This window comes from Magallana gigas, chromosome 3 (genome assembly GCF_963853765.1).
Source record: "Magallana gigas chromosome 3, xbMagGiga1.1, whole genome shotgun sequence".
Lineage (NCBI taxonomy): Eukaryota > Metazoa > Mollusca > Bivalvia > Ostreida > Ostreidae > Magallana > Magallana gigas.
In genome coordinates this window covers 2,200,822-2,214,514 of record NC_088855.1, presented here as the reverse complement: position 1 = coordinate 2,214,514, position 13,693 = coordinate 2,200,822, and the positions used below count along the sequence as shown (strand labels likewise).

Below are 13,693 nucleotides of genomic sequence, written 5' to 3'. Positions count from 1 at the left end.
TGAACAGTTTTTTTCTTACTCTTAAAGTTGTAGCATTACTCTATTATTATAATTTTATAAATTTCTTTCTGTAGGGGTTTTAAAGGATGCTGAGTTAGATGCTACCGGTACCTCTTCCTCTGTGGAATGCGAAGAAAGTCCGCAGGCAACTGAAACCGAAGCTGTTGAAGACGTTTCTGAAGTCGAAAATTTCGAGTGTGTTTTACGATTTTTTTATTTACTATTTTTCATTTCACATTATTGGAATTTTTTGTTGAAAAAATATATTGTTTGGCACAAAGAATCGAAACGTTCTTCATTAATTGATTGCGAAAGATGAATTGTGCATATTTGACAAAATTAAACCCCTTATATAGAATACATACAAATGATTATAGTTGATGGAAAAAATGATTTTTTAATGTTTTGATATATATTATATTTTATTCGTACGTTTCAAAAAAAAATGTTTAGTGTTTGCGCCATATATCTGTTTTCTTTTTGTATTTAATAGCAATACAAATCAAACTGTAATACTTCCTTCTATGCACAATGCGGAAAAGGAATCAGAGTTGGGGACCAAGGCCCGCACTTTAAATGAACCCTCAGTATCGGATTCTCGACCCAAGAAACGAAAGAAAATTTCAATTGATGAATTGCAAAGAATGGAGTATGAGGTAACAAAATAAATCAAATTCTTGCATAAAATATTAAAGGAATCAATAATTTTGTTCGTGGATTCAAAGAATATCAGAATAGTTTCCTACACAGATAAATACCGGCATGTTCTAAGCAGGTTTAATATTGATTTCATTTATTTAAGGTTTTACGTTGTGAAAAGAGACACATCGGACTCAAGAATGCGAAGATTCAGAAGGAAATTGAGCGGTCAGAACTTGAAACTGAAAACTTGAGGCTGCGGAATGCCAAGTTGACCCATGAAATTGAGCTCTTAAAACAAAATCTTGCGCAAAATGAAAATGCCATGCGTGCAATGCAAGCTTTATCTGATGAGTAAAAAATTATGAATTAAATAAGTACACAGGTCATGTGTTAAAATGTAATTGTTTGTAGGTTTTTATTTTCATTTGTTACATTAGAAATATGTTCTTGTTATGAAGTTCCTGACTGCCCTGCCATCCTCCGGTCCTTGATAATTTAATTGCCCAGCGACATTATCCTGTTGAGGATTACCATCCTCCATCTCTTCCTTTAAACTCAGTGCAATGTTGTGTAGAATTGCACAAGCGCCAATGATTCTTCAGACTTTCGCGGGCTTCATTCTAACCTCACTATGCAACACATGAAATCTTCGTTTCCACCAACCAAACACCCTCTCGATCGTGTTGCGCGTGCGACAATGGGCCGAGTTATAGCCCTCCTAAGAGGCGTTCGATGGATGAAGATACGGTGTTAACAGAACTCTGGAACAAGCATACCCGCTGTCACCTAGCAAATACCCATCGTCTACTCCTCGATGATGATTTTCGAGGTATGCGCTGACTTCTGACGCCCGACAAATGTGGCTGTCATGCGTACTACCAGGCCAGTGGGCATCAACATTAATGAATTTTCCTAAAGGAGAACATACACAATCTCATATCTTACAAAATAATATTATAATATACTGACTTTTTCCATATAATATTGTTTCCTTAAAAACAGTTCAGAATTAAGCTTCAGTAATTAGTGGAAATATATACTAGACTATAATCAAAATTTAAAATTTTAAAGTAAATTACTATTCTACATACATCTTGTTGTCTTTAATTGTCGTTAAATAAGAATTTATTTATGACAAAATTAATATAAATTACATGCAGTGTACACTCAAATTAACACACCGTCATTAGAGCAGATTGCTTGCACATTTATGGAGTGCAATCCTTTCCTGTTCACGTAAGTTGGTTCGTTGTCTGATGGTGCTTGTATTCTCACATGTGTACCATCGATACACCCAAAGACACCCGGGAACCCACCACGCAAATAGAAGTTCTCCTTTGATTTTTTAATTTTCTCTTGCGTAGGCCATTTTAAAAATTGGTCTTTTTTGGTAAGCAGTGCATTTGTTACGTTCTCCACGGCTCGGCTCACCTTACTTTTATCATAGCCCATGGTGTCCCCTATCACTTCCATAAAACTCTCAGAAGCAAAGAAACGAAGTGCAAGCATCACCTGTATAAGATGATCATGGTAATCTTTCTTCACACAGAATAAAAATATGCTTTTGTAGAAAAAACTTGAGTAATTCCAAAATTTAAGATCGATATGTTAAGTTTGCGCACATTACATTGTTAGATTAATACTACCAATTATATCTGAAATTTTACCGCAGATCTTTTTATTATTGTCAGTCGAGAAATACGATTTTTAAAAATAATTTGTAGAGACAAATGGACTGCATAATCCGTGATATATTACGCATATTGGGAAAATTAAACAAGAAAAAAGTGTGTTACAGCTCATTTTTTTTTAAAATTTAAAATCAATTGAAAGGGGGGGGGGCATGCCCCAAGTGTCTGTGATTTACGAGGACTCGATGGTCGTGGCCAGTTAAAGAAGAACTCTATAAAAAATATAGGGAAATACACAACTTTAAAAGGTGAATTATACGGATAATTTCTTTACACAACAATAGTTAAATCTTAAAATTTAGGTAAATTTCGGTAGATCTTAATTTGTTGACCGCCCAGCCACCTTAACATTTCATTGTGTGTAGATTTCATTTTTTTTTTCGTTTCGTACTCAACTTAAGCTAGTAGAATGCAATACTATGGTTGATAAACAATCATAAGAAATCAGTTAATAAAAATATATAGTACACAACATGACTCATATGAGATTTTCCGTCTGTAGTTCGGAAAGCCCTATATATGTTCAGCCGAATTTTCATATAAGAAAAAAATAAGCGTAATTATTCAAGTACATCTAAGAAACTACACGAACAGTTTGCCATGCGAAAACACATATCGTGGAGGAGTTTAAAATGATTACTAATCGTTAATATCATTTCCCGTTCATACTTCATTATTTTGATTTTAAATGATCGGCATAACACATGCACATAAACATTACTTATCACGTTTTAATACCAATATTTTCTACAAATTTTTTTCCAGGAGATTTCAGAATATTACAAAAAATTTATAGTAAAAATGCACAGGCGTTATATGTATTTTTCTAGTAATAAAAATGAACACCCTCTATATATCAGGTAAATGGTATAAATTTCTACCTTATATTTATAGGGCTTTGAAATTTTGAGAAAACGTATGATATCAGGATCCCGTGAAAAAAATAAAGGGCATTTAAGGTCAAGATCTAGTAAATGAAAGGTGCCTGCAGGTTCATGAAATTTAAGATATAAATTCTTTCAATGATGCTTCATAATAATACCTTTGTGTCATAGGGTGTACCGGGGCTAAACTTTTTGGTAAACACTATGAAAAAATAATGTTTTAAACAACCATTTTCTATGAAATATGAAGGATATAAGTAACAAATTTCGGAGTTTTGTCCATTTTTGACTAATAAAATATACCTAGAGAGCCTACAGTCTCTCCAAAAACGACATTGAACAAACTCTTGACCTCCTCTTAAAAAAGATGTCAAATTGAATATAGGTACCGGGATTACTTTTCCCATGATTTAACATAAAATGCCAAGAAATTGCTAAAAAATTTCACATAATTCCTATAAAGCCGTAAAGTACGGGAAAATATTCTTCAAATCAATTATGACGTCATAATGGTTCTAGCACCGAAAAGACATTCTTGAATTATTTACTAGATCTTGACCTTAATTTATGACGTCAAAGTAAAAATGACGTCATATTCGACGTTCGTTTAGAGAAAGAAAAAAAGTAAAACAAAATAGCATACATACATGCAAATACATCCTATATATATATATATATATATAACCGAATCTTGTCACTTAGGTGTAAACCGTCTGTGTTGTCACATAGGTGCCAATGGTTGTTTTCATAGGGAAAATGTATCTTTTAAGAGATTATTCATGATGACATCGGGAGAAAAGAAGATTTTAAGAAAAAAACATCTGAATTTCGGACAAAAAGAAAATTAACAAAAAAATGATTTAGCTTATACAATTTTCTTTGCACCTAAGTCCTTAGAAGTTATTACTGAATTTTTGCACCTAAGTTTAACTATCACATAGGTGCAAACGAAGGGAGAAAACCACTCCGGCCTTATTCTTGACTGACCATTTATTAATTTTTTATTAACATGTTGGGGGGGGGGGGGTGTTAGGATAATTCTATTTTAAGTACACATTTTCACTATGAAAACATTAAACTATTTTCTAAACGATAAATTTTCATTTAATCCTTAAATGTTTATTATCACCAGCAATGAATTATTAAAACATGATATGTGTGGTCAACTAGTAACCACTGTGGGCCTTTTTAACTGTGTGTTGAATAAACACATTGACATTATTTAATTAAGTGTTTAATTTTATACCTACGCCGAACGCTCAACATAAACATAAATATCTTATTATTAGTGATTTAATTGTGACTCTTGCAATTAACAACATCGAAAAATCATTAACAGAATACACAGGAAAATGTGATAATTATTATGTTAATATGTCATGTATTCTTATCATTCTTATTAATTTTCTGTAAAGAAAAATGCATCTTTTTATCCGACTCTAAGACTTAATCGATAGATTTGTGCTCATCGTTGTTTGCTAAATATACTTCAAAACAAAACACGTCATATCCGACTCGAATGTGGGTCAGATCTAAAACGCTGCGTCGGGAGCGGATCAAGTGTGCTTTAATGCATAGAGGACATTTAAGCACATTTCTTAAGTGTTATTCTTTTTAAACTGTTGAACTTGGTATTGCTATAAACTTTTCCAATTGTCTAATAAATTAATCTGTTGTTTAATGGTTTTTAATTTGATAAGTAATTAATTGATTTATTTAAAACTTTGATGAATAATTGGTTTTGGAATTGTAACATTGATTTTTCATTTTTTTCCCTACCATTTTTACAACAAAAATTCTCGTCAATTTTTTCGTCTTCAATATTTTTAAGATTAGAAAATAGGTTATTTCTATTTGTTTGTTAAAATATTTTTTTAAAAATACAAATGATTTTTATAGGTAAAATTTTTTTGCGGTGTTCAAAGTAGCTAATATATCGTTGAAAGATAAATAATCTGTTTTGAAAAAAATTGTATTTAGATTTTTTTTCTAAATGATTTTAGGAGCTTTTATTTTTCAAAGTAAATAAGTTATTTAAGCTTGCGATAAAATGTTTTAAATACCCGAACATTATGGTTTGTAAATACCCTGCCACCTTATTCTTTTTGTTCACATTTTGTTGCAGATATTGTGTCCACTTTTTTATTGTTATTCTTAACCTGCCCTTGTGTCTTAAAAAGTAAAACCACTGAGTAAAACTGCCTGAATATATTGAGAAGTGGACAGGAAAGAAGTCTAAACTCCTGCAGCTGATTAAAAACGATACAAATTATTTTCGGTTTTTGATTGTTTGTTTCGTATGCAGTTTTTTGGTACAATTAAGATATTTTCTCGTTTTGAAAAATTGCTTTATGTGAAATGTCACCCTCAAGCGCATGTTAGTTTATTCCCCAAACGAATTTTTACCAAAACAAACACCTTATTATACATGTTAAACTAGGCAATTATGGGATCCTCTTAAAGGATAGAAGTAGAATTTACCTGTGTTTGCCTTGATTACTATATTCAGAGAAAATATTGTGAGTTCATTAGAAATGAATGAAAGTTTCTATTTTAATTATGGGTTTTTAAGCATAACAAAAATGGAGTTATCAATCATTTTTTAAACTAAAAAAAAGCAATGTTTAAGGAGACAGTACTATGCATCTTATATAAACAAAACGCTTAAAACAATTTCCGATTTGGTTCGGTATTTTTTTACTGTTCATAAATGTGAACTTTAAAAAATTACGAATTTCTAAATGAATAAATCTAATTAATTCATTAAAATTATTAATTACTAATAACTATAATAACAATTAGTATATTATCTACATTGCAACCTGTTACAGGGTTCAGCCTTCTATTTTATCCATGTGTAGGCATTTGACACACATTATCCACCCAAAGAAAAGAAATATCATATATAAATAAAAACATTAATAGATCTGATCGGTTAATGTTAACAAAATACTTTTAAAAGAAATATCTTTTAGTCTATCTCTTTCATTTAAGATTAAAAAAACCAATGCAATTCATTTACTATTTCTTTTACATTCAGATTTATTATTTATAAAAACACATCAAATTTCATTATGAAAAAATATCACAAATAATAAAACTGATTTAGAATTTAATCCCTTAAGTTTATCAATTAAAAAAATAAATAAATGCATCTATTCTTTCATATATAAAGACAGTTTGTTTCATTTACAATGTTTTGACTAACCATTTACCTATTCTTACGGAGTCAATACGGTTAATCAGTAAGTTAATCTTATACCATTGTATTTAACAATGAATGAATGTTTTAGTTTAAGAACGTGTGTTTATCCATTTTTACAATAGAAAATATAAGTAAATCGTTTATTAAAGTGACATTATGCTTTATAAACACTGTAATTTATACTGTAAACGAAATAAACTAAACTGCACCCGGCCCATTTGACCTATAGCTAACTTTAGCATTAAGTTATATAAGTCGTTTTAATTTTCTGTGATTAAAGGTTGTGTGTACAAATTTGTCTAATTTTCTATGGCAATTTTGATTTAACGCTTTGAACACATAACCCGTATTATTATTATTTGGGTGTTCATTATATAGTTTATCAAAACATTTTTCCTTTTAATAACTTAAACTTGACAGCCTGATAAGATGTGTTTTTTAATCGTCGACAGAAGAGTTTGAACAGAAAACACACGTAAAATCTTGTTTGCACGTCTCCAGACACGTCACAATGCATCAACGGCAAAAACGTACTAATCCGCTTGACGTAATGTTTAAATTTTGAACAGTTTAATTAGATTTTAAAAAGTTAAAGGCACCTAATTTGTACAGTAAATTCCAGAAAAATAAATTATAAGGAATGAACTCAACATCTATTTCGATATGCTCGTATTACTTAAGTTGAAGCAATTTACGCTTTTTAGCTCACCTGAACCGAAGGTTCAAGTGAGCTTTTCTGATCACCCGTTGTCCGTCGTCCGTCCGTCCGTCCGTCTGTCCGTCCGTCTGTAAACTTTTCACATTTTCAACTTCTTCTCAAAAACCACTGGGCCAAATTTAACCAAATTTGGTACAAAGCATCCTTATGGAAAGGGGGTTATAAATTGTTAAAATAAAGGGCACAGCCCTTTTCAAACGGGAGATAATTGCGAAACAGTAAGTTTAGGGTGCATGTCTTTAAAAATCTTCTTCTCAAGAACCACAGCACCAGAAATGCCAATATTTACACAAAAGCTTGTATATATAGTGAAGATTCTAAATTGTAAAAATCGTGACCCTCGGACCAAAACTGGGGCCCCAGGCGGGGTTCAAAGTTTAACATAGAAATACATAGGAAAATGTTTAAAAAATCTTCTTCTCAAGAACCACGGCACCAGAAATGCCAATATTTACACAAAAGCTTTTATATATAGTGAAGATTCTAAATTGTAAAAATGGTGACCTTCGGACCAAAACTAGGGCCCCAGGCGGGGTTCAAAGTTTAACTTAGAACAACATATGGAAAATGTTTAAAAAATGTTCTTCTCAAGAACCACTGCACCAGAAATGCCAATATTTACACAAAAACTTGTATATATAGTGAAGATTCTAAATTGTAAAAATGGTGACCCTCGGACCAAAACTGGGGCCCCAGGCGGGGTTCAAAGTTTAACATAGAAATACATAGGAAATTTTTTTTAAAATCTTCTTCTCAAGAACCACGGCACCAGAATACCAATATTTACACAAAAGCTTGTATGCATAGTGAAGATTCTAAATTGTAAAAATGGTGACCCTCGGACCAAAACTGGGGCCCCAGGCGGGGTTCAAAGTTTAACATAGAAATACATAGGAAAATGTTTAAAAATCTTCTTCTCAAGAACCACTGCACCAGAAATGCCAATATTTACACAAAAGCTTGTATATTTAGTGAAGATTTTAAATTGTAAAAATCGTGCCCCTCGGACCAAGACTGGGGCCCCAGGCGGGGTTCAAAGTTTAACATAGAAATACCTTAGGAAAATGTTTAAAAAATCTTCTTCTCAAGAACAACTGCACCAGAAATGCCAATATTTACACAAAAGCTTGTATGTATAATGAAGATTCTAAATTGTAGAAATCGTGACCCTCGGACCAAAACTGGGGCCCCAGGCGGGGTTCAAAGTTTAACATAGAACTACATATGAAAAATGTTTAAAAATTTTCTTCTCAAGAACCACTTCACCAAAAATGCCAATACATACACAAAAGGTTGTATACATAGTGAAGATTGTAAAAATCGTGACCCCCGACCAAAAAGTGGGGCCCCAGTAGGGGTTTAGATTTTAACATATGTAGGAAAATGTTTTAAAATCTTCTTCTCAAGAACTATAGTGCAACTGTTTGGGATATTACTATGCATACATGTACATCCTTAAATAATGTAGATTCAAAAAATTGTAACTCCCGGACAATTGATGGGCACCAAGAGGGGTTCAAAATTTAAACATTTTAAAAAACATAAAGGAAAAGTTTAAAAATTTTCTTCTCAAGAACTACAATGTTTTAGTTTGTGGAATTTCTATGCATGCATCCTTCGATTATGTAGATTCCTAATTGGTAAAATCGTGACCCCCGGACCAATACTGGGGCCCCAAGATGGGGTCAAAATTTATTAAAGAAATATAAAGGTAACATGTTAAAAAATCTTCTTCTCGAGAACTACAATGCTTCAATTTGTGAGATTACTATCATGCATACAACCTTGGATAATGAAGGTTCGACAGTTTTAAAATAGTGACCCCTGGACTAATACTAGAGACCCAAGATGGGTTTAAAGTTAAATGTAGAAGTACCGGTATATATGGAAAATGTTTAAAAATCTTCTTTTCGAGAACTACAATGCATCAATTTGTCAGATAACTACGTCAGCACCCTCAAATAGTGTAGATTCGAAATTATAAAAGCCGTGATCTCAATCTAATACTGGGGCCCCAAGAGGTGTTCAAATTTTAGCATAGAAATATAGAGGGAAAATGTTGAAAAATCTTTTTCTAGGGAACTATAATGCTTCAGCTTGTGTGATAACTAGGCAAGCATCCTTAAATAATGTAGATTCCAAATAATTAAAACTTTAGCACTGGACTAATACTGTGGCCCCAAGAGGGGTTCAAAGTTTAACATAGAAAGATATATTGAAAATGTTTTTTAAAAGTTTTTCTCGAGAACTATTATGCTACAGTTTGTGAGATTACTATGCAAGGATCCTCAAATTGTGTAAACTCTAATGTAGTGGAACCATGAGTTATCTTTCTTGTGTTCTGTACAGTCTGAGAGTTATTCCTCTTGAAGTGGAACTCTGCTATGTTCAGTTTTTCAGGTTGTGTACGTGCGGTCCCACTGCAGTGCTTCACATTTTCATTCCTATGTTACTATTTATGTTGTTCAAGCCAACCATAAACCTCGGACCATAACTGGGTCCCCAGAAAGGGGTTCAATGTTTAAAATAGAAAAAGCATATGCTACGAAATGTAATGTTACAAGGAACTGCTGTTCAGGTGAGCGATGTGGCCCATGGGCCTCTTGTTTATAACTCGCTTCGCAGATTTAAAAGTGTAAACTGCCCCAACAAAGGTTATCCTCGTATAACTTGAGTAGACATTAAGTTTATTTCTTAATTATAGCTTTCATATAAACATATACAATTTTGTTATCCTGCCAATGTATGCATAATATGTACCTGGTTCTAAAATTTATACATGACTCTCTGTTTATAAGCGGTATAAAAAGTGTTCTAATCCAAATATACGAGAGCATGCATGAATATATTTTGTATATAGATCTCAAACCAAAGTTGTCAATTACTATGAATGAGGACATGTACGTAGACACTGAAAGCAGATATAAATATACAAATGACAAGAATTACCGTATAAACTTGTATCAATACAATCTGAAAAAATGTATATACAATAGTACATCGATGTTAGTCCATTATCAATCCATTTTGAGCACATACAGAAACATTTGGCAACCCCAATAATAGCCCGTTGATTTCATTCTTTTGGGGATGATCGATGTTTGTTTGTTTTGTTTTTGTTTTTGTTTGTTTTGTTGTTGTTTTTTTTAGGAGATACTTTTTACTATTTCTTCTATTATCAATCGTGTAAAACAAAGAAAGAGTGTGTATTCTGTTATATAGTTATTTAGCTCTTTGCGTTTATATAGCCTAGTGTTCAACTTAGTAACAATGGTGATCCTTTCAGTAGATTTTACCAATAGCCAAGGGTACATTATGATAAATAATGTGATCCTTTCAGTGGACTGAATTAAAACCTAATGGTACTTAAGTATACCTGTTCTGATCCTCTCAGTTGATTTTATCACAAATCTAGTAAAGATGACATGTGGTGATATCTCTGGTTGAACACTGTTCAAACTGTGTAATGTTAATTACTGTTGATATCCTCTAAGTATATTCAATACTGTGGTTTCATCAATATTCGTTGAATACCAATTTTTTTTATTTCGTTGTTAAGTTTATTCTTGAAATTAAATATTCATTAAACTGCAATTTCCACTAATATGGTGTATTGATAGGGTTATTGGCCACGAATTAAAGTATTCTTGAAACTGTGATTTTCACTTTATCCACGAAAATTGATACCCTTAAATATTAATGAAACCAAAGTATATAATTAAAGCTATTAACAAACTCCAATGAGACGATTAAAATACTTATACAATAGTATCCTACGTTTTTGATACATCAACTGAAGTTGTACCATGTTATAATTATGCATCAGTATCCTATACTATTGATACAATCCACTCAGAGGACACAATGGTTAAAGAAAAGTACCCTAGGATAATCGTACAGTCCATTGACAAGATCACAACATGACCTAGACTAGTGATACAGACTACAGAGATCACAACACTTAAACATTATTTTCTTACACTAAGGGTACCGTCAACTGAGAGGATCACAACAGTTATTCATTAGTTCCCTAAAAAGCTATACATAGAAACTATGCTATTCATACTGTTCTCCAAGATAAGATTTAAACTTAAGTATCCAGCCTACTTAAGGGATCACAAACTGATATTGCATAGTAAGAGCCAGATAACTGTCACATCTAAGTGACCTAGACTACTGATAATGTCCATTAGGAGGAGTATAACAGTTACATGTAAGTACCAAATATGTTGTTAGATTTTACTTTAAGGAACACAAACGTTACACATTAGTTCCTTACAGTTATTTATAAAGTTCACTTGGGTATTGATGCATTCCACTGAGATAATCACAACTTAGTACCATAGGCTTTTTGTGTAGTCTTCTGAAAGAATCACAACATTTTCATAAGTACTCTTTGCAATTTAGTGACAGGGGCATAACATATAATACTAGCTCCCTAAGATGTTGACACAGTCCACTAAGAGGTCACATAAGCTATGCATTGCTACCTAAACCATACATAGAGTCTACTGAAATGATCACAACAGTTGCACATTCCTACTCTGGGTAATTGTAACAGTCTACAAAGAGGAGGGGTTGTTTTGCTTCCAATGTCCAGCCCCTCGGGGATTTTCACAAGTATAGAGTTCAAGAAATATACCCAAGTGATCTGTAAACCTGTTATTGTCTATGTTTAGCGCCTTTCTTAGAAAAATAGTATTCATTGGAAATGATAACTGTTCTGAAGTAAATACATAATCGATCCTACTTTGATGGACATTATATCCCCATTACACCATGTTAAGCCTTGTTCGTAAGTTTTCCCACCTGATAACCAGCAAACTTTAAAACAAAATGTTTTCAAGATTTTCTTTAGTACACTAACGCTTTTATCTTTATTATTTGTATCTATTTGACAGTTAAAGTCTCCACAAAGTATCACATTATCTAAATTTATCGCATTTTAATTAATCTATGTAATTACTCTTTTGAAAAAATCAATTCTATATTTCTCATTATTAGGCGCATAAACATTTACAAGAGTCAATTGTTGATCCTTATACTTTATATTAATTAGAAATCGTCTGCCGTCTACAGATTTATAATGGTTTATAATCTCTATTTTACTATTCTTTTTAAACAAAACTGATACACCCCTACTATGTACAGATTCTGAAAAACAATGCACTATTTCCCCCAAACCATCGTGAGTTCTTGCTGTTTTACAAAATGAGTTTTTTGCAGAAAAAAATATCATATTTAACATATTTTAACCAATCAAAAAGTGTTGTTCCCTTTTTGTAAGTATTTAAACCTCTAACATTTAGAGAGTAAAGTTTTATAGAGGAATTGTTTATGTGTTGGTAAGAGTTAGTGGGCGTTTTACTTACTTACGGGCACCGCACTTGTCGTTTTTCTTGCCCTTCTTGTCATTCCGCACATCTTTCAGCAGTTCCTCAATGTTGGGCTGTCTCTCATTTGTCGCTCCTTTCGTACGCGGGACGGAAGCACTGCGGAGTTTTCTGCCGTATTCATAAGCAATCTTTTGATAGATTTTCCCTAGTTTGTTTTCATAGGGCCACTTTTTCGGATCGGTATTTAAGGTGGCATCGACGTCCAGTCCTGTACCCCACTCCATGTCAAACGTACCTTCAGAATACATGGTGTCGTTGTTAAACGTTTCCAATTTGGTATTGATCTCGGGGATTTGGTCAACCTTGGCGTTGACTATTTCTTCCATCACTGCCTCTTTTTCACTCTGCCAGTCCTGCGGGTCCCTGATGTTATGTCCAATTCTTTTGGCGTCTAAAGCCTTTTCCGCTTTTCTCACTTTTTTTGCTGCATCTGCGCGAATTGCTTTAGTCAGCTGATAAGCATGTTCTGCGGAGCGGAGTTGTGCTTCTCACCAAACACATTGATAGAACACGGATAAAAGTTGGATAGTGGAATGGACATGCCCTGAAACACTACCACTTCCCCGGTTGTCGGAGGATCCACGTAATGCTTACATTCGGTTGACCTAGGAGCGTGTCCCAGTTTTCTACAGACCCCGCACACCCTTTCATTTTTACACTGCTGTTTCCGATGTTCAGTTTCCCAACAGTTGAAGCATTGACTCTTTGACACGGAATCATTTACCTGGTGATCACAATTATAGTAATATATACATGTAAGTATCCTTGACTTTTGATATAGGATCATAAGAGTTTTTACATAATAACTTTAGCTATTGGCACAATCCACTTACAAAAATCACAACAGTTACAGATTAGTTTTTTTAGAATAATGATCTCAGCCAGGGAGGATCACATCGGGTAAGTACCTATAGATATTGATAGAATCCACTGGGAAAATCACAACATTTTAATTAGGACTCTATGCATTCAGTGCATTCCAAAGAGAGAATCACATTAGTTACACTTACAAAAACTAGTACCCTAGAATAATGATAACGTCCATTGAGAGGATTACAACATATACACATTGGTGCCCTAAGCTGTTGATACAGACTACTGAGAAAATCACACTAGTTACACATGAGTATCTAAGTCTAATGATAGAGTTATCCAAG

At 32.9% G+C, this 13,693-nt stretch overlaps 1 protein-coding gene across 4 annotated transcripts in view; it reads left to right on the top strand.

Moving 5' to 3' along the window:
• Positions 1-13,693, top strand: part of LOC105338195 (uncharacterized) — a 410,054-nt gene that overhangs the window by 62,620 nt on the left and 333,741 nt on the right. Inside the window, exons 17-19 of one of the 4 annotated variants that reach the window (XM_066078020.1) lie at positions 75-195; positions 494-656; positions 803-1,043. The exons of the other annotated variants lie outside the window; for them this stretch is intronic. Coding sequence (XP_065934092.1) covers positions 75-195; positions 494-656; positions 803-997 — 479 coding nt within the window. The 3' untranslated portion in view covers positions 998-1,043. Of the gene's footprint in view, positions 1-74; positions 196-493; positions 657-802; positions 1,044-13,693 lie in introns of those variants that run through there. 4 annotated transcript variants of the gene reach the window in all.